The sequence below is a fragment of the Schistocerca serialis genome, chromosome 2, assembly GCF_023864345.2.
Source record: "Schistocerca serialis cubense isolate TAMUIC-IGC-003099 chromosome 2, iqSchSeri2.2, whole genome shotgun sequence".
Taxonomy (NCBI): Eukaryota; Metazoa; Arthropoda; class Insecta; order Orthoptera; family Acrididae; genus Schistocerca; species Schistocerca serialis.
In genome coordinates, this window is record NC_064639.1 from 650,322,049 (window position 1) to 650,342,986 (window position 20,938).

Genomic DNA, 20,938 nt, shown 5'->3' on the forward strand with positions numbered 1-20,938 from the left:
CTGTTTTTAATTGCCTTTGTTGCACTATGTTTGAAGTGGCTGGTAGTGACATCCAATAATTTTGTGTTATGCTGTACATCACCCTTGATTCACTGAGCATGGGATGATCAGTTACAAGGCTTATATAGATAAAATCTTCTAGGGTGTTAGGCCTCTTCAATTTTTTCTACCACATTGATATTTTGACCCCTGTACTGTAATCTTCTTCAGAATCTTCTGGTGTTCAGCTAACTGTGCACATCAGAAGACCCTGAAGAAGACCTCTGAAGACTGGTTGAAATGTCAGTTGTGTGGATGAAGTGGAAGAAAAGCATGACGTGATCTAACAACCTAGAAGACTTTACCTTTAATGACAATGGTCATGATAGCCTGTACATAATGCTTTTATAACCCTGAAAGGAGAACAGACTAGTTGAACATGTTTCATTTGTTGCGAAAAGAGACTAAAAGGAGGCCAGTTTTGATCAGATCTCATTCTCAAATAGCCTGTAAGAGAGTAGGTGGCTATAACATGCCTGGTTACTACAGATGAGGATAACTTTCTTTTTCACCTCTGTGTAAATGATAACAAAAGACATAATTCCAGACTTCTGTGTGTAAGTTCTCCTTTTATATATTTCTCATTTGAATGATTATATTTGATAAAACAAAGGAGTCCACAGTCAAAAATTGTTTGTTTCCTGTTTTCATTTCATTGTAATCATGTGAATGACATATATTCATGAAAGCAGTACTATTTATATCCAAATTTGGAAATTTTTTCCCAGAAGAAGGAAATTTTTCAGATAACTTTAAAAAGCAAATCAACACATTTATAAAATTTCTCAGTATTCTTTAAAATGTAATATGAAGTGACTATTTAATTACCATGTTGATTTTTTAGCTATTTACGTATGTCTGTTTGCAGATCATACATAACTACAAGTGCGTCATCATGGCTTGATGATTATTTTGACTGGATAAACTCTGGCAACTGCTGTCAAGGTACTGTGTCACCTTCTAATTACATTTACAGAAAATCAAAGGTAGAATATACATTGTTATATTAGAACATTCCCCTATTCACAAAATGAAGGCAGTGTGGATGAGAAGAGGTTTTGATCATCAGTTGAGCATTTGAACAAAGGCATTTACCGCAGAACACAGAAATACACAGATCTCAAAACATGTGGCCACTCATTCTCGTGGTACTTTGATTCAGTTAAGCCATAGTGCTAGGAGGGTTAGTAGCAATATATGTGTGTAAAACAATACTGCTAGCAGCGTGAGTAGCTGTGTGTGTGTGTGTGTGTGTGTGTGTGTGTGTGTGTGTGTGTGTGTGTGTGTGTGTGGTGGGTGGGTGGGTGGGTGGGTGTGTGAGAGAGAGAGAGAGAGCAGATGGGTGGGCTAGAGGGGCATTTGATTCAGTTTCATACACAAAAGGGAAATTTATTAGTTACCAAGAATAGGTAAAAACCCTTCTTCAGTTTCTAAAATTACTAAAAAATACTCTGTGTTATTACAATAAGTGATTAAAAAGTCCAGGAGAGATCTCTGAAATTAACAATTCTGCTACAGAATTCAGTTTATGTTAAACATGCTAAAACAAGAGGCAAGACAACAGATCACAGAACAAGATAACATCTTCATTGTTTCAAATGGAACAGTTATAAATTATAATTCACAGGTAGTAGATTTTTTAATAATAACTTCACATCTTAGCAACAGAAAAGAGCCATGTTGTGAGGCTGTCTTCTCACCACTGCCAATACAGCCTGATAGAAAATGTGTGGGCAATAGTGAAAGGAAAGGTTGCATCTGAAAATTCCACAGTCCTAATGAGCGATGTGCAAAATTTACTTCACGTAGCAATTAATGATGTCACAGCAGAACTTTGCAAACCACTGCAAAGCATATGCAGAGGGTGTATCCCACTCTTTCAGTTGTTAGAGTTTTTTCCTGTTCCATTCAGTATGGGCATGGGAAGAATGCTTCTGTGCATGCTGTAATTAATCTAATCTTGTCCTCACCATATCTATCAGCATGATACCAGAAATAAAGAAAAATTTTACATCAGCAATCACAGAACAGCACTCTATGAAAAGGGTCCACAACATGTAGATTTAAAGTTAGCCAATGCACTGCCCAATAAAGTTATGACCCTACCCATAATGAAGCTTAAATTTCAGCTAAAAAAATTCCTGTTACTAAATCCATTTTACACATTAGAAGAATACCATACTTACATGCAGTATAAGAAGTGCTTCAAAAAAATATGTAAATAGTGTTAAGCAAACCATTTTATTTGTAATTCTATCATTTTGTTAATCAATGACATATTCAGAAGAATGTATTATTGTGCTATGCATCAAGAATTGTAACCTGTTTTTATAAAAGGTGTACAACTTTGCTCCCACTGTTTGCCAGTAGGCAGCAACAACCGTAAGTAGCGGCAGAAAGAAACAGATCGCAGATGTCAGGCAGTTAGCTTGGACCTCGGTCAACACAACCTTATTCAAACATTAGTCAATTTGTGTCTGCATCATAAAGTTGTTCTTGATTGAAAATGTCAGTTTACGAGCCTAATTCTTGTCATTTGTAGAGATGTTACTGTTTTGTTTGTTTCAGTATGAAGAAAACAGCAGCTGACTCTCATTGAATGCTCTCAAATACATATGGTAAGGACACTATAGTGAAAGAACATGTTGTGAGTGGTTTCAGCACTTCAATAACTGTGATTTTAACATCATAGACTGACATAGTGGTGGAAGAAAGAATGTTTTCAAACATGCAGAATTGGAGACATTGCTGAGTGAAGACTCATGTCAAACTCAAGAAGAATTGGACGATTCGTGGGAGTGACACAGCAAGCCATTTCAAAATGCCTCAAGACTATGGGCGTGATTCAGAAAGAAAGAACTTGGGTCCCGTGTGAGCTGAAACCAAGAGACGTTGAACGGTGTTTGTCAATAGTTGCTTCAGAGGCAAAAATGGAAGGGATTTCTGCATCGCATTGTGACCAGGGACAAAAAATGGGTACATTATGATAACCCTAAATGCAAAAAATCATGTGGATATCCCAGCCATACTTCCAAGTTGACAGCCAAACCAAATATTCATGGCTCCAAGATTATGCTCTGCATTTGGTGGGACCAGCTCAGCATCATATACTATGAGGTGTTAGAACCAAGTGAAAAAATCACAGGTGCTCCTTATTGAATGCAATTAATGTGTTTGAGCAGAGCATTAAAAGACAAATGGCCACAGTGCAGCAAGAGACATGGTAAAACGATTTTGCAACATGACAATGCTCGACCCCACGTTGCAAAAGAGATCAAAACGTACGTGGAAACGTTAAAGTGGGAAGTCCCACCCCACCCACCACATTCTCCAGACATTGCTCCCTCTCACTATCACCTGTTTAGATCAATGGCGCATGGCCTGGCTGAGCAACACCTCTGATCTCATGAAGAAGTCACAAATTGGATCGATTCATGGATCACTTCAAAAGATGAACAATTTTTTCGATAAGGGATTCATACACTGCCCGAAAGATAGGAAAAAGTAGTGACCAGTGATGGCAAATACTTTGAATGATACATGTGTAACCAGTTTGTTTCATTACAGCCTCAAATGTTGGGGAAAAACAGCTGGCCCAAACTTGTACACCATGTACAATGCAATTAATCATTCGACATTGAATAAAATATTATTATTATTATTATTGCAAAAGCCTGAGATCTGCAAAGCCATTAACATACAACATGAACAGCAAGGGTTCCAGCACACTTCCCTGGGGCACACCCAAAGTTACTTCTACATCTGTTAATGACTCTCCATCCAAGATAACATGCTACATTCTCCCTATCAAAAAATCCTCAGTCCACTCACAAATATCGATTGATACCCCATGTGATCATACTTTTAATAATAAGCTACATGTGGTACTGAGTCAAATGCTTTGCTGGTTGGCATGGAGGAGGCCACTCTGTTTGAGATACCTTATTACATTTGAGCTCAGAATATAATCTAAATTCTACAACTTATCAACTCAAGGATAGTGGTCTTTTGTTGATGTGCATCTTATAACCTCTTTTCAAGACACTACGTATTCTGTTCAACTGATCTTCCAAGTATTTTGCTGTCTCTGCTAGAATTACTATGGCATCAGCAAACTTCAAAGTTTTTATTTATTCTCACTGAACTTTATTTCCCTTTCCAAATTTTTCTTTGGTTTCTTTTACTCCTTGCTGAATGCACAGATTGAATAACATTGAGGATAGGTAATAATCCTGTGCCACTCCATTCTCCACCCCTGTTTCTCTTTCATGTGCTTTGGGTCTCATAATTGCATTCTGGTTTCTGTACAACTTGTGAATAAACACTTGTCCCTGCATTTTACCCCTGCTATCTTCAGAACTTTAAAGAGTTTATTCCAGTTAAGACTCTCAAAAGCTTTCTATAAATCTACAAATGTTATAAATGTATGTTTGCCTTTCTTTAACCTATCTTCTAAGATAAATCACAGGGTTAGTGTTGCCTACCTATCCATAATAAAATAATAGTTTTATTTGATTGTTCAGTTCAGTTCAGTTCAGTTCACTAATATGCCAATCACAAAGATTTTGATCAACGTACACCCAATGGCAATGTTTTCTTCACTTTTCAATTTATAGACATGGAATATCTTAAGCATGTCTATCTCTATATGTGTAATTCATTTCAGATGATAAAGGCACAGAATGTTCTGAAACACCAAGACCAACACCGAAGGATTTTGAAACGTATTTACCACAGTTTTTGCTAGCAAATCCTTCACAAGAATGTTCTAAGGGAGGACACGCAGCATATGCAGAGGTAAGATTTCTAAAATCAGCAGACTCATGCTTAGAAGGTGTTTTATGTTATGTATACATATTACATGTACAAAAATGTCAGAGATGCCATGTCATTGCCTTCGTTTTTGGCACATTTAGTGCTAAAGAAAGAGTCGATTACTTAAAATAAGGAAATCTGTTATCTTTTTTTTTTTTTTTTTTTTATGCACCAAATTATACTAGCTTCAAAAGTATTTAATTATGTATGAATACTACCCTCATTTTTAACCTAACCACTTGTTTTGGATTTTCTTATTGTAATCTTCCCAACATTCAGTTTATTCTTATTGTTCACAGTTACACCTCCATATCTGAGAGACCACTTTCCATGAAGTTGCGAGGAAATGATAGTCTTGCGACATTTTATGTGTAGAGTCACTACAAGTACTGGGTAGAAAAGTATGTGGGAGAATAGCCCTATCTTTATACCAATCATTGCAGATTAAATGGTTAACTGAAATTTTTTTTAAAAATTGGTCCTTTTAACTTTCTAGTCATTTCATAGTATCATACATTGTTAATCATGGTAAATGTGTATGAGATGACTCACACAGTCTTTCAGAAATACTTCAAACTGTGGAGCCCAATTGAAATAATTTGAAACTCTGCAGCTACTTTCATCCAAGCACTGTGTAGTGTCACTGAAACTGAAAATATCTGAGAGGATTCATTACAGTTTATTTATTTATTATTTTTATTGCTGTTTGTCCCATTTTTGTTTCATTTCATTGTTGAATATCTCCATCTTCTGCCACATCATTTGTATCTCCTCTCACGGCACTATTACCTCAAAATGATTTTGCCAGAGACTGTTGGCAAATATGATCATCATCAATGATATCTATATGGAAGGCATCTCCAGAAAGGTTATTCCTCAAATGGAAATGTTATCTAGAAGTAATTGTAGACCACTCAGCACAAGCTTACATAAAAATACATGAAATGCTTTCCATTAGCAGCAAGTGTTATTAATGATAACTACGAATTTTAGCAATTCAACATTGAAGTCAGAATATTCATGACAAATGGGTCACAACTGAACAGAAATCACACAATTTCTGTATCTTTAATAGAATTTTTAATTCCTTTGTATGACTGACCACAGTTGTTATCACATCTGCCTCAAATTAAAGACCTCAATCCTTTCCAAATACAGAAATTTCATGAAAATATTAAAACTGTCAAGTTGTTGGTGTATCTCAAACCACAAATCATAATCTTCCAGAGCCAAGACTTTAATATTATTCCTTTTCAAAGTAACAAGTTTCACTTCAATATTTGGCTAGTATCTTGGACAGCCCACAAATAACAAGATGCTCATAAAAATTGAAAATAAAGACTTGTTATCTCTAAAGAAATTCCCATAGTAGTCCAAGATGTTTATTTCACTAGTACACAAAGTGATCAGTTTCATCTTCACTTATTTCCTCAGGCTGTTGAGACAAGTACATGCACAGTTACATATATTTTCAGAAAGATAATTATGTACATGGATCTGATATGACAAATTTTTATTCTTTAGCGAAGTTGGGATGCAGGCATCTGAACTAGTGGCAAATTAAAGCTTTCAGTCAACTCATGAGGCATGTTCAGGTAGCACAATTGATAGCACACTACATCTATATCCATATGATGCAAATTGCTGTAAAGTGCTTCTTAGAAGGTATGTCCCATTATACCAGTTATTACGGCTTTTTCCTGTTCATTCATGTATGGAGCAGAGGAAGAATGACTGTTGAAATACCTCTCTGCAACTGTTGTTAATCTGATTTTGTCCTCACAACCCTCATGGGAGTGATATGTAGGGGGTTGTAGTACATTTTTAGAGTCACATTCAAAACCAGTTCCTTGTATATTTTTAGAGTCATCATTCAAAACCAGTTCCTGAAACTCATTCAAAACCAGTTCCTGAAACTCTGTATGTAGGCTTTCTCAGAATATTTTAAGTCTTTCTTCAAGAGTCTGCCAAGTTCAGTTCTTTCAAAATCTCTCTGACACTATACATGTTCAGCATTCCCTGTCAGTCAAAATACACAGCACCAATCCCAACAACTTGAGCAATATTCTAGGATGGGTTGCATGAATTATTTTTAATTGATTGTCTTTGTGGTCTTATTGATTTCCCTAGTATTCTACCTACGAACTGAATTCTGCTACCTGCTTTAGACTGAGCCTATGTGATCATTCCATTTTGTGTCCCTACAAAGTGTCACACCCAGGTATTTGCGTGAGTTTACAGATTTCAGTTGTGATTCACTGTTATAATCACAGGATACAACTTTTTTCATTTAGTTCAGTGCACAATTTTACATTTCTCAACTTTTAGAGCAAGTTGCCAGTCTTTGCATCACTTTGATATCTTATCAAAATCTGACTGAATATTTGTGCAACTTCTTTTTGGCTGTACTTCTTTATAGATAACTGCATATACAAAAATTACCGTTGTCTGCATGTTACACAGCAATAATAGCAAGGGACACAACACATGTCCCTGGGATATGCCTAAAGTTACTTCTACATTTGTCAATGACTCTCCATTCAACATAACTTGCTGTGCCAGTTCAGTAACAAATTTCCCATGGTATCCCACATGATCACACTTTTGATAGTAAGTGTAGGTGCAGCACTGAGTCAAATGCTTTCCGGAAATCAAGAAATACTGCACCTATCTGTCTGCCTTAATTCAGGGCTTTCAGTATGCCATGTGGGAAACATACAGAGGTGGGTTTCACATGCCAACTGTTCTCAAAAACCATGCTAGTTGGCATGGAGGAGGTTATTCTGTTTGAGGTAGCTCATTATGTTTGATCTCAGAATATGTTCTAAGAAACCACAACAAAGGGATACCAAGGATATTGGAAGGCTGCTATCCTTCTTGTAGATGGGTATGACCTGTGCATTCTTCCAACTACAGTGCTTATGAAAGACAAGTATCCAAGTTAAAGTTTTAGTGTACAGTTAAAGATTCAAGTTAAAGATTCAGTGTACAGTTTTGACTTGGTCCAAATGTTCACTATGCATAAATGCTGTTTTTTTTTTTTAGTCTGTAAACTATGGATGAAACAGGATGATAGGTATGAACTGTGAGATACATGCTGAAAATGTAACACAACTTGAATATTCTCATACATACTATACCCCACCATAGCAGTTAAATACACATACTGAAAGTGGTGACAGATACTTTTCTTGAATCATATGCCTGGTGAAACATTTCACCAGGTGTCATGTGGCCAATAGTTTCCCTGGTGAAACTATCGAAGAATATATCCTTGGAAATAAAGATATTTTTGGATGTGGTACCAGCTTCTTTAGTAATTTTAATCTGCCAGTAAGACTTTTTTAACTAGTTGTATTATATATTATACAACCATTTACTGCTTTTCTAATCACATCACAAATACAATAAAATTAACAGCTAATACAATCAACAGTTAATGTGATGTGCAGAACTCAATGTATGACAAACTAGCTATAACTGTGGTTCAGGCAGATTGGACAAATAAAAATTTGTGCCTAGTGTGGAATTCACATATCTCCTGTTTATTGCAAGAAAATCATCTTAATTGATTAGGCTAAACAAGCACTCCATTGGCACCAACCCAAACATTCAGCATCACATTTTCCTCCACTGATTTCTTTCCCCTCTGATTGCTTGTATTTCATTCTGATTTCTTGTATTTCATTTAACTGGATATAATTCAGTTGATAAAACCAAATCTGTTACAACCCAACTTTGAAAAATAAAATGTCATACCCATGGCATGGAAAGTTCTGACAGAATGTAAATAATTTAGGAATAAAAGTAACAATTCACTAAATGGGAGAGGTGTTTAGTTGTTGACAGGCACAAATAAGACTGAAAACGTTGCTAGCTTTTGGATGAATCATTTTTTGAGCCAGAGTACACATACATCATGTGAATGCATACTGCCCCCTTCCTAACGCCCCCCCACCCCCCACCCCACCCCACACACACACACACAAACACAGACACACACATACACACCTGTACAGCTACATTTTGCCACAAAAATACCCAGTGCCAGGTTAGAGATTGGTAGGTAGATTGGTAGGTAGACTGAGGTGAGGTAGGTGTGCTGGGGGGGGAATCATGATTCTAGTTGCTCGTTGTTAAATCTTATTTCTGATTTCAACTGTTTGTTGCATAGTTTCATTTAATCACTGTTTGCTTTAAGCTTTGTGTATAGCTGTTCACCATTAAATTTTTAGCTGCATATGTAAACTGATTTGTCATTATTTGTACCACTTCTGCTCGATTTATATTCCTTACTTCAGTTGCCATCAAACGTTTTTGCTCAAGAGCCAATCCTACTTTGTGGGGGCAGCAACCTGTGCCACATATATACCGATCTCACTACTCATTGGTAACCTACACAAATGAGTATGTTATGAGTCCTGAATTGACTAGCAATAGTAAGAGCATGATAACCCCCAAGCACTGATCATTGAAAGGCAGCAAAATTCTGAACACTCCAATATGATCTCTGTTTTAGACTGCAATCATCCTCAGTAATCCTAAAGTTGTGACCCTGTAATTACCTGATTAAGTGTTGTTTGTGTAAGTGGATTATTGTTTGACTAATAACAGTAATTGTACGTACATTTAAATGCATTATGCAGTATGAGACACAATCATAAATTTTTACTGAATGGTTTGAATGTCAATTTCATTGTATGCATTGCATTGTATTACAATATCCTTAACTTAATTTCATATTCCTTGCTACCACATTTGAAGCTGACAGCCACTATAACATGCATTCATCAATCCACCATCTTACTTCCATTTGAAATTTAAATCAAATCAGCTGATTGGTACAAGTTACAAATACTCATGAGTTATCAGTACTGGAAGATAAAGAATAATTAGCTCAATACCAAATTCACACATGTCAACTAAAATTAAGCACAAACTAAAATATCACTACCTCTGTAAATATTTTTGTTTGTTACTGGCCAGGAAAACTGCATTCTTAACATGCTCTTAACATCAGTTAATGTTTTTGATTCAAATATTAGTTGCTAAACTCATATTATTGTTAAATACAGCTGAGATCCAAGGGCTGCATGAACATTTGATTCAGACTGCATGTGGCCCTTGGGCCGCAGTTCTGACAACCACTGCTTTAGTTCTTCCAGATTATCCACCAGCTCATCTAATGCATCACAAGCAACCCCATGATCATAGAGAGTTTTTTCACCTCAGAATTCATCATGGTGATTAAATTTCTCCAAAAAATTAATGTTTAAAGTCTCTTATCTTTCTGCCTGTAGTCCATTTCACCAACTGTTTTCAACAATATGGTCCAGTTCCTCCTAGTTTTTTCAGAATACTTCATATTCCATGTATGTCAGTCTTCTATAGTCATCTCCCACTACATTGTATATATTTTAGAAATTTCATATGCTGCTGAAAAAATGCAAAAATCATTAGCATTTCAGTTTCTGATTTTCAGATCCTGGCTGAGCCCCCTCTTTAACATAAGACTGGAACACAGCTTTTACTCTTGGCTTTTTTTTTTTAATTTAATATTATGTTTTCACTAAAAGCCATGTACACATATCCAATGATTCATAAATAAAAGATTCACAAATATCACATTTCTTTCCCAGACTTCATCAGTTACATGACGCAGCATACAACTTTCACCTGTATGTCTATAACATGACTGACTCTCTAGCATTTTACTGCATATACTGCTCTGGCAGCAAAGATGTATGTCGAAGTATTTAAAAGATATAAATATTTACTGTGTTATTCACAGTATACAGTAAAATTAAAACTTGTGCATCAATATGTGATGCAAAATTAAATTTATCTCAATTGATGATTTTATTTAGTTTTATTTAAAACTTGCGCAAAAGTTTCAGGATGATTAATTTTTGAAATTTTTGTGTCCTCATATTCTGATAATTTAGTCTCAAAAAGGTAAAGAAATTGTTACAAGTGCAAAAATATGTTAAAATGCCAAGCTCCCCAGTCCCGAGTAAAAACTGAGAATCACAAAAGTTCGACCAAAAGTGATGTGGGGATATTCATGTGGAGAGAGGTATCAATAGATTCAGTTTAAATAAGAGAGTATCACCCTAAGATTGTTGCAAGGTACATGGGTAGGACAAGCCACACGGGTGGGAAATGGAGCCAGTGAATTCATACAGTACACGATGATGATGGTGTGGGGCAGTGGATTTGGAGGAAGTTACAGAACAGAGGATAGGGACAATGTAGGGAAGAGCATGTTGATACAAGGGGTTAATGGAGACTGAGACTAAGAGGATTATGGGAACAAAGGGTGTGTTGCAAGGATAACTCCCATCTAAGTAGTTCAGAAAAGCTTGTACGGTTGGGGGTGGGTGGCAGACTCCAAATTCAGATTATTCCTGCACCACATCCCCACACACCCCTAATCCTCCCTTCATTCCAAACAACCATCTGCAAAGGAGCACTCCCATCACCCAATATCATGCTGGACTGGAACAGTTGAATCATTTCCTTTATCAGGGTTTCCACTATCTATAATTGTGCCCAGAACCGAAGGAAATATTACTGACAATCCTTCCCACCCTTCCCAAAATGGTATTCACCCAACCAATCTACATAATATTCTGACTCATCCCTATGCCACATCCACTTCAAATCCCTTGCCATATGGGTCATACTCCTGAAGAAAACCCAAGTGCAAGACCTGTCTGACTTACTCACTCAGCACATCCTACTCCTGTACCATCATAGGCATATTCTATCCATCATAGGCATGGCCATCTGTGAAAGCAGGCATGTCACATTACAACTCTGAGTAATTTATACACAATGTTTTATGTGGGCATGACCAACAACCAACTGTCCACCCAAATGTATGGCCACTGCCAAACTATGGCCAAGTGACAGAATACACAGCTGAGCACAACATGTTTGATTTCAATGGATACTTCTGTGCCATCTGTATCCCTCCCCCGCCCCCCCCCCCTTTCCCCCCATCCCCCATCCCCGCAGGTCACTAGCTTATATTAACTACATGGCTGGAAGCTGTTCTGGCAACATATCATTCCCATAATTCTCATGGCCTCAATCTCTATTGACCCTCTGAACTTCCTCCCAATTTAATTCCCCACATCACTACACTGTGTGCTGCACATCAGTATCAATGCTTGCATGTCACATTCCAACCCTGTGCACCTGCTGCCTCATCCACCTGCTTTCCTATCTCATTCGCCTGCTGCCTCCCTCTGAGCCATTAGCCACCCTTCTTCCCCAATCCTCCCTCCTACTCCCCATCTCTTTTCTCCTCTTCCCCATCCAACAAAAACTTCTCACCCAATCTAATCATGCCTGTCAACTACTTAATGCCTCTACTATTGAGTGAATTGTTATTTATATTCCTGAATTAAATAAATGTCATAATCATTTATACACTCACTCTCTCATGAACTGTGCGGGGATTGCCTATCTTTTTGTCCTGACAAAGCAAACAGTTAAGGAAACATTAACTCTTCAGTGACTGTTTTTGTTATTAGCAGTTATTCACTTGACTGTGTTTAACGTGTCATCTGGATGTGGAAATAGACACAAAATCCGCAGTAAGTGAATGCTCATGATAGAGAAGACTTCTGATCATTTGGGATAGTAAAAGAAAAACTTTTAAGACCCAGTTTAAAATAAATACTGCATCATTTCATTCATTTTTTGTTGTTATTGATATTATTAGTATTATTATTGGACATTATAGTGTAATAATCATATTATAAATTTCAAAATGTACTGACAGCTGAGACCACAATACAAGCCTTGGTATCCACAACGTGTGCATTAGCTCATTTATAACAAAAATAAAATTTTAAAACTAAGAAGGGGCCTTAGACAAAGAGAAAAAGAACTCCTGGAAGTTTGAGGGGGAACATTCTGCTATATTTTATAAAATGTGATGACTAGACAAACTGAAATTGGTATAAAGAGCAGACTGTTTGATTAAATAACCCTTCCTCTTAATTTATGTTGACTAATAAATGATTTTAAAATTAGTAGTCGAAGAAAACATATCACTAAATATTTTAGTTTTTAAATGTGTATGTGCAGATATGCAACACAACTTAAAAATTTATGTAAGTACCTTTTTTAACTTTAAATGTTAATATTACACTGATCAATTGGGTAAGGACAGTGATCATCTCATTTTTGATACACATGTATGGTTCATGTGGTTGTTATATTAGGAATAATGTTGCATGTAATGTTTTGCACTCAGTAATAAAATATACTTTTGTTACAGGGCTTGAATTATGTTTTGAATAAAGATGGTCTGGCAATTGCCATGGACAGCTACTTCATGACTTATCACACTGTTCTGAGAACTTCTGAGGAGTACACAAATGCTCTGAGATCAGCAAGAGAAATAGCTAGTAGTATTACTACAATGTTACAGAGTTATCTAAGACCCACTGTGAATGTAACTACAGGAAATGATACAGATTCGACTAATTGGTTTGAAGTTGACAATGACACGTATATATCAAATGTTTCAAATGTTGAAGTGTTTCCATACAGGTAAAATAATCTTTCATTATATCTATCTATGTTTAGTTAAATGTATTAACAATATTATAGCATTCAGGTTACTTTTTTATGCTAATTATTTACATCCATATTTTATTAAGAATAAGTTTGTTAGAGGATTCTGGCTTAACCTGCAATTCTTCTGCCAAATTCCTGTTATAAAGAAGTGTACTTTTTTAATACATATACTTTTGATCTAGATTTTGTAATTTTTTGCAAAAGTGTATTTCTGTTGTTGTTTGTACTAGTTCTGCATTATCACAAATATATGCAATACACACTTGTGAAAAAGTGTAATAGTGCCAAAATAAGTATGGAAAACATGGGAAAAAAGAAATTTTGTTTTGCTTCACAAATTTGTTATTAATGATATCTTTGCTAGAAGTACATCCAAGTACAAAATTAAAGTAAGTTGAATGAAAGAAAAGGAAAGACTTCTGCATTTATAACTGTAAGGAAATAAATTTGTTGGCTTATCAATGAGAGTATAATATTATACTGACTCGCAGAATGGTATGTCCATGTGCATGCAAATGCCATTTATTATAATAAAATAATATGTCCCGCAACCAAAGACTTTTGGAATGAATAAACAAGTGAAATGATATTAGATGGTGGATATGCTGAGTCACAGATAGGCACAACAAAAAAGACTGTCACAAAATAAGCTTTCGGTCAACAAGATCTTTGTCAAAAATAGACAACACACACACACACACACACACACACACACACACATGCGGACTGGAGACCAAGAAACAACTGAACCACCCTGTTGCTGAGCAAGCTGCCCAACATGACAGTCTTCACTTCAGTGACTGCTAAAAAGCCTGTACCATATGGATCCTTCCCATCTACACCAGCTTTTCTGAATTAAGCCCATCTAGCCCCTTCCCTGTTCCCATTCCAGCACTACACAGCCCAAATGCCACCAACGCAACCAATCTTTTTACTTCTCTCCTTTTCTGCCAACCCCCCTCTCCTCCGCCCTCTGCCTCCCAACTACACCTAGCTGCCCTACCCTTTCTGCACCTTGTCCTCGCATGCCCCCCAGCAGCCCTTCACTGTCCCCCACCCCTACCCTGCTATACCTCACCCTCTCTGACCCAGCCTCCTCCTTACCCCCCAACCATTTGCCTCTAACATCATGCACTGCTGCTTCTGCTCGTAGTCTGGCTTCAGCTGCCAGAGACTGTGGCCATGTGTGTGTGAGTTATGTTTGTTTGTTTCTGTGTGTGTGTGTGTGTGTGTGTGTGTGTGTGTGTGTGATTTATTTTTGACAAAAGCCTTGTTGGCTGAAAGCTTATTTTGTGACAATCTTTTTGTTGCATCTATCTGCGACTCATCATCTCCTCTATATGGTGAGTAGCAACTATCCTTTCCATAATACTGTTACATTCCATCCTGGATTTTCTATTGTTTGAAATGATATTTGAAATTGTTGTCGCTTTGTCGCTTGGATGTACTGTAGTTTCTAAAACTAATGATTATTTTGACTAGACATGTATTTTTCTTTTTATTTTGTTTTGCAGTAATGAATATTCAAGTTTTTAACTATTTTCAATTTCTTCTCAAATATTTATGAATTACTAGTATAAAGTGCATTGGAAAGAAGGACTGAAGCATATTGAAAGAATGTACCGCACAAATCAGTTTTCAACAGGGGAGTCATTTGAGATCAATTATTTGATATGCATATTAACTTTTTTGTGCATTAGCTTGTATTCAGTCGAACGTATATTTTAACTGTTACATGCATTTTTTTTATTTTTTTCAGTGTCTTCTATGTGTTTTATGAGCAGTATCTCACAATTACAGGAGATACAATAAACTCTGTTGGCTACTCTTTATCGGCAGTGTTCATAGTGTCATTTATTCTCATGGGCTTTAACATATTCTCATCTGTCATCATACTCATTATGGTTACCATGATTGTGACTAACCTCGCTGCTTTCATGGTATGGTGGGATGTACCACTAAATGCAGTCTCCCTTGTAAATCTTGTTGTTGTAAGTATAATGAATAAACTCATTTGTTAATTTTAACTAGTATTATAATTTTTATGGGACATTCTGTCATTTCTTGAAGAAATATAGACATATTAATACTGTGAATACACAGTATTAATGTTCCACAATAATATTTATTTGATAGTTTGCTATGAATCGTCTTTTGGCTTCTTAGGCCATCATCAGGTCAGTTATGTGACGATGGCCTAAGAAGCCGAAAGCCAGTTCATAATGAACTATTAAATAAATATTAATGTGGAATCTTAATACTGTGTATTAAAGGTATTTATAGTATAATTTATGATAAAAGTTCAGTTCTGTTGCATAGTTCTAATTTGAGTGAATTGTATTTTTATTGTAATTAACATTATGATAGCTGGAAAAACCTTCAGATCATCCACTGATACATCAGCACCAAATTTCATTTTATCATTCCCTTTCTCACCATAGTATATCAACCCTAATACTAAGAAAATTCTTCAGGGATGAGAGACAAATCTGAAAAACACAACTTTGGAGAAATAGTTTCATCAAATTACTGTTTCTGTATTAGTAACAACCTATGATTTCATCAAACTAAATAATTATCTATTTACTGTATGAATAGAGGCTTTGGTTGCCTCATAAATTATCTAGAACCAATTTTCATTGTCATTTACAAACATTATTAAAGAATAAATTAACGACATTCAATTGAAATAATTCCAAGATCATTGGGAAGTTCATATTTGATGATTAGTTATGTACTTAATATCAGCATAATGCAAACATTAAACCTAGTAAACAATTGGTAAAGATATGCACAATACATTACTCAGCAAAGTGAATTGTTGACCTGGCTGTAGTGGGAACCAAAGTAATTATATGAGTAGGTACAGCTACATTCCAGTTCAAAGTAGCCCATGTTTTTACTTCAGAGAAAGTGGTGGTAGGAATTGTCATTGCACGCAGGCTTGCTTTTAATGTCATTAATTTTATGAGAACAAGAAGCTGAAAGATGTGACAGTGCGCTGACAGAGAAGGCAACAGAAAGTGCAAGCAAATGTTTACAAACAAAAGTTACGTAAATCAAACTTGTGCAGATTGTGGTAGGAGGGACACAATGCCTAACAGAGCAGAATTCAGCAGAAGAAGCAAAATCCACACAGTAAATATTTAACTAGTGATGTGGATAAATGTGTTATTAGGCAGCAAATCCTGTAGTATGACTAAAACAGCAAAACTTTGGACTATCCTACAGAAATGGACAGACTTTTTTTTAATTGCATTGAAAAAAGAAAAGCCAAATATCTTGGCTTTAATTATGATGGACCAACCTCCTGTTTACTCCAATGACAAAATTTTGCAAGAAAATGGTTCCCCTCCCTCATACCACAAAGACCTAAAGGATAAAGACCACGGTTGTAATACATCAACCATCTTGATTACCTTTCACTCCTAATAAATAAATGTCATATGTTACCTAGCCTGATGCAGGCCTTTCGATGTGACACCAATTTGGCAACTAGCAGATCAGTTCCAGTGTTTTCATATTCAAGTAGCTACTCATTTGGCCTCATGAGGCTGAATGGACCTTGTTACACACTGGGAATTGGACCACAGGCCTACACAATATTGGCCACAAACGCTAACCAATATACCATGAAGGGCAGCCTTCATTTATTGCTGTGAAATTAGAAGACTAGAAAAGCCATATGTTGTGTCAAGAAAGTGTGTTACGACTACTGAAGGAGACAGAGTTTCATGGATAAGGAACCTGAAAATTTAATAAAAATCAGTCATCATGGATCTGAACAAAATGTTGACATAACCTTTTATGAACAAAACAGCAAACCAGCAGACACAGTTGAGGAAGGTAAAGACATAACCAGGGAAAACAGTTTTGCAGATACTGCCAGTGAAGCATCATGAGCAGCAAAGGTGAGATATACTGTACATCCCACTTTGTTTCTATTCAAAATGGTTGTTTCACTCAGTGATGCATACAGACATATAGCATGTGACAGCATTCCAATAGCAAGAATATTGGAAGTGTATGCTATCACATCCCCTCCCTGCTTCACTGGTGTAATCACAACAGTGCTGCCACCCTGGCCAGTTTTCCAGTTCACTTCAATGGGTAATACTAGGGGTCATCAGTATTTAATAATTACATTACTATCTACAAAATCTAAACATGTTTTTTTCCCCGCTGTGTTTTTCTTACACACCAATTTCAAAGTGTCAGTATTTCATTTACCTTGAGTAACTTATCCAGGAGCTGTGCCCTTCTCCTGAGTATCAACAACTTATGCAAAATTCAGATTTCATCCTTTTTTCTTTCATTTTGTCCATGTCAGCCTCTCATCTTACTCTTATGTGTGTGTTCTTTTTTAAATGATGCCTCAAGTTAGGTATATATTTCTGTAGCATTCTACCTCCTCTTCATTCCTTGTTGCTAACTAAGTCACTTCTATTTAACAGTGCATTAAGACCCTCCCTTATGGCATTAATATTTCCTTGATTCAATTCAGGTAGAAGTAACTGCTACAGGATATTTACTATAAAGTATACAAACAACATTTATGACTGGTGCTAATTCACTCACACTGATAATTGAGAGAATTAATGAACATGTGAAGTAGGAGAAAGAGCTACTTTGAAAAATGGTCACTGCTCATTCTCTTATTATACCCAGCTTCTGTCTTTTATAATACTTCAAGCAAAGCATGTACAGTAGAACCTCACTTAACAAGCACCTCCCATAATGCACAATTTGCATAATGAGCAAATCAAATTGTAAAAAAAGACTCACTTAATGAGTGATGTTTCGCACAATTATTTTGTGTGATGTCACCGGGCATTCGCAAGCGGCAGCGAAAATGTTCAGCAATATGAACACCTTTCATTGTCAGCAGCAGCATATGAACAATATCTTTAGTATGTACTGCAGTCTTGGTTTAGCACTCTTTCTGCTACAATTTTAGTGCAGCTTGTGATCATACATTTTTCTTAACTTGTGTTTACAAAGTGTTCTTTTATGTGCAAGTTTTAATAATCTTCATAGAAATGTCCCTGAAGATACAGTTGCAAAAAGACAACCACAAGAGAAAGAAAATTACCTTAGAAATGAAACATAAAATCACTGAAAAATACAAATGTGGTGTGCATATTGCTGATTTAGCATGCACATACAGTCGGTCTACATCAAGTATTTCACGATCCTCAAGAACAAGGACAAGATTAAGCAGATAGGTGCTTCAATGGGAGTGAAAAGAGTATGTAAACAATGGTTTCATATTCTGGATGATGTCAAAAGATTGCTCCTTATATGGATAAATGAAAAACATTTGCAAGGTGACACTGTTAACAAGAACATCATTTGTGAGAAGGCGAGAAATATTTTTGGTGATCTTGTTAAGAAGATAACAGGATCATCAGTGGTCAAAGAAGTGTTTAAGGGAAGCTGTGGGTGATTCGAGAAGTTTAAGAGAAGAACCGGCATCCACAGAATTGTGAGGTACAGCTGACACAAAGGCAGCAGAGAACTTCATCAGCAACTTTGAGATGCTCATAGATTCTGATGGTTATCTGCTGCAACAGGGTGTTCATTGTGATGAGACAGGTCCATTCTGGTAAAAGATGCTGAAGTGTACCTTTATAACAGCAGAGCAGAATGAATTGCCTGGTTACTCGCATTCCTCTTCTGTGCCAATGCAAGTGACAATTTGAAAACTAAACCAGAGCTTGTTTACTCTTCAGAAACTCCATGAGCCTTGAAGAAGTGTAAAGTACAGAAGAGAAGGTGAAATGTGATGTGGAGGTCCAACAACAAAGCTTGAGTGACACATGATCTTTTTTTTGATCAATGAAGTGTTTGGCCCTTTGGAGAAAAAATATTTGCTTGAGATGAATCTGCCACTCCATGTCTTGCTTGTTACAGACAAAACTCGTGCCCGTTCTTCAGACCTACAAGACCACCTTCTTGAAGAACTTCAATTCATCAAGATCCAATTTCTGCCTCCCAAAACCATTCCGTTACTCCAGCCTATGGACCAGCAGATTATTTCTAGCTTTAAGGAGCTCTACACTAAAGCACTCTTTGAGCACAGCTTTGAGTTAACTGGAACTACCTATCTCACTCTCATAGAGTTTTGGAAATATCACTTCAACTTTGTTGCCTGTGCCAAGAGAACTCTCACTTTTGCTTGGAAGAAGTATGTTGTCAAATGTGACTTGAAGGCATTGAAGTCAGTGCCTGTGGAGCCTGTAGTCAAGGAGATTGTGTCTTTGGTCAAGAGCATGGGACTAGGAGTGGATAGCAATGATATGAAAGAGCATGTGGAAGATTACAGCCAAGAAATGACCACCAAAGAGTTTATGGAACTGCAGTGTGTTTCACAGCAGGAAACTGTGGAAAGGAGTTCTTCAGAGGGGGAGTAGGGGGCAGTAACAGTGCAGCAGCAATCTCCTGACACAATATGAGAAATGCTGAAAGCATGGGAATCGATTGCATCCTACAATGAAAATCATCATCCCAATAAATCAGTGGTTACACGCACTACCAATTTATTTGACAATAATGCTGTGTTGCATTTTTCCCAAGTATTGAAACATCAGCAGAAACAGATGACTATAGACAGCTTACTAGTAAAAAAGAATTAGTTATATATTATGAATATAGTGCACAATACTGTATGTACAGTTTTCTTTGAATTAATTGCATGAATAACATAAAACGTTTAGTGATTTTTCTGCTTGGAATGCATTACCATACTTTACATTAATTTATATGGGATAAATTGTTTTGCTTAACAAGTGCCTTGCACTATGAGCAAGATTCTGGAATGAATTATGCTTGCTGTGAGGTTCCACTGTATATAATTTTACACAGACCACTATCAGCTGTCAGTATAGCTGTTTAACATAAACATTAAAGTTATTGAGAAAGTCATCACTAAGCCAAGATATCCTGATAAACTGCAGCAATGGCTAATGAGCTATTTTTTATTTTAGTTCTGAATATATGGGGATTTTCGATATCTTGCCTGATGTCAACTGGCAACCTTTGGCACCAGAGTAAAAAACTCTGTTCTGAACCCTAGACAGTGATGCATAGCCATTATGGAAACTGATTTTACTTCTAGTATTGTGGTCATGAATTTTAAGTTCACCCTGCATTCACACTTGTTATTAGCCACAAATGTCATTAGTATTGGCACGTAAGTGTATGAATCCCAAGGTCCCTGAAGAGGCATCTGAAAAATGTTCATTGATCAACTTTACATAATATTTTTTATCTGTGTTTCTGTGGAGTAAATATTGCTTTGACCTCAGCTGCATTGTTCCACAAGAAAATGTTATATAACAGTATTGAGTGAAAGTACACAAAGTGCTAGCATTTCTGTCTGTGGTTCATTTTTTTTTCTTTGCCATCACCTCAAAGCATTTTCTGTGCCTCTTTAGTTCCAAAAAAATATGCAGCTTCCTCAAACCATTCTTTATCATTACAACTGCCA

The 20,938-nt window shown here is 36.4% G+C and overlaps 1 protein-coding gene across 1 annotated transcript in view; it reads left to right on the top strand.

Moving 5' to 3' along the window:
- Positions 1 to 20,938, top strand: part of LOC126456309 (NPC intracellular cholesterol transporter 1 homolog 1b-like) — a 124,669-nt gene that overhangs the window by 90,677 nt on the left and 13,054 nt on the right. The window contains exons 17-21 of the mRNA XM_050092060.1: positions 908 to 984; positions 4,706 to 4,836; positions 13,148 to 13,301; positions 13,368 to 13,422; positions 15,209 to 15,440. Of these exons, the coding sequence (XP_049948017.1) occupies positions 908 to 984; positions 4,706 to 4,836; positions 13,148 to 13,301; positions 13,368 to 13,422; positions 15,209 to 15,440 (649 nt within the window). The remainder of the gene's footprint in view (positions 1 to 907; positions 985 to 4,705; positions 4,837 to 13,147; positions 13,302 to 13,367; positions 13,423 to 15,208; positions 15,441 to 20,938) is intronic.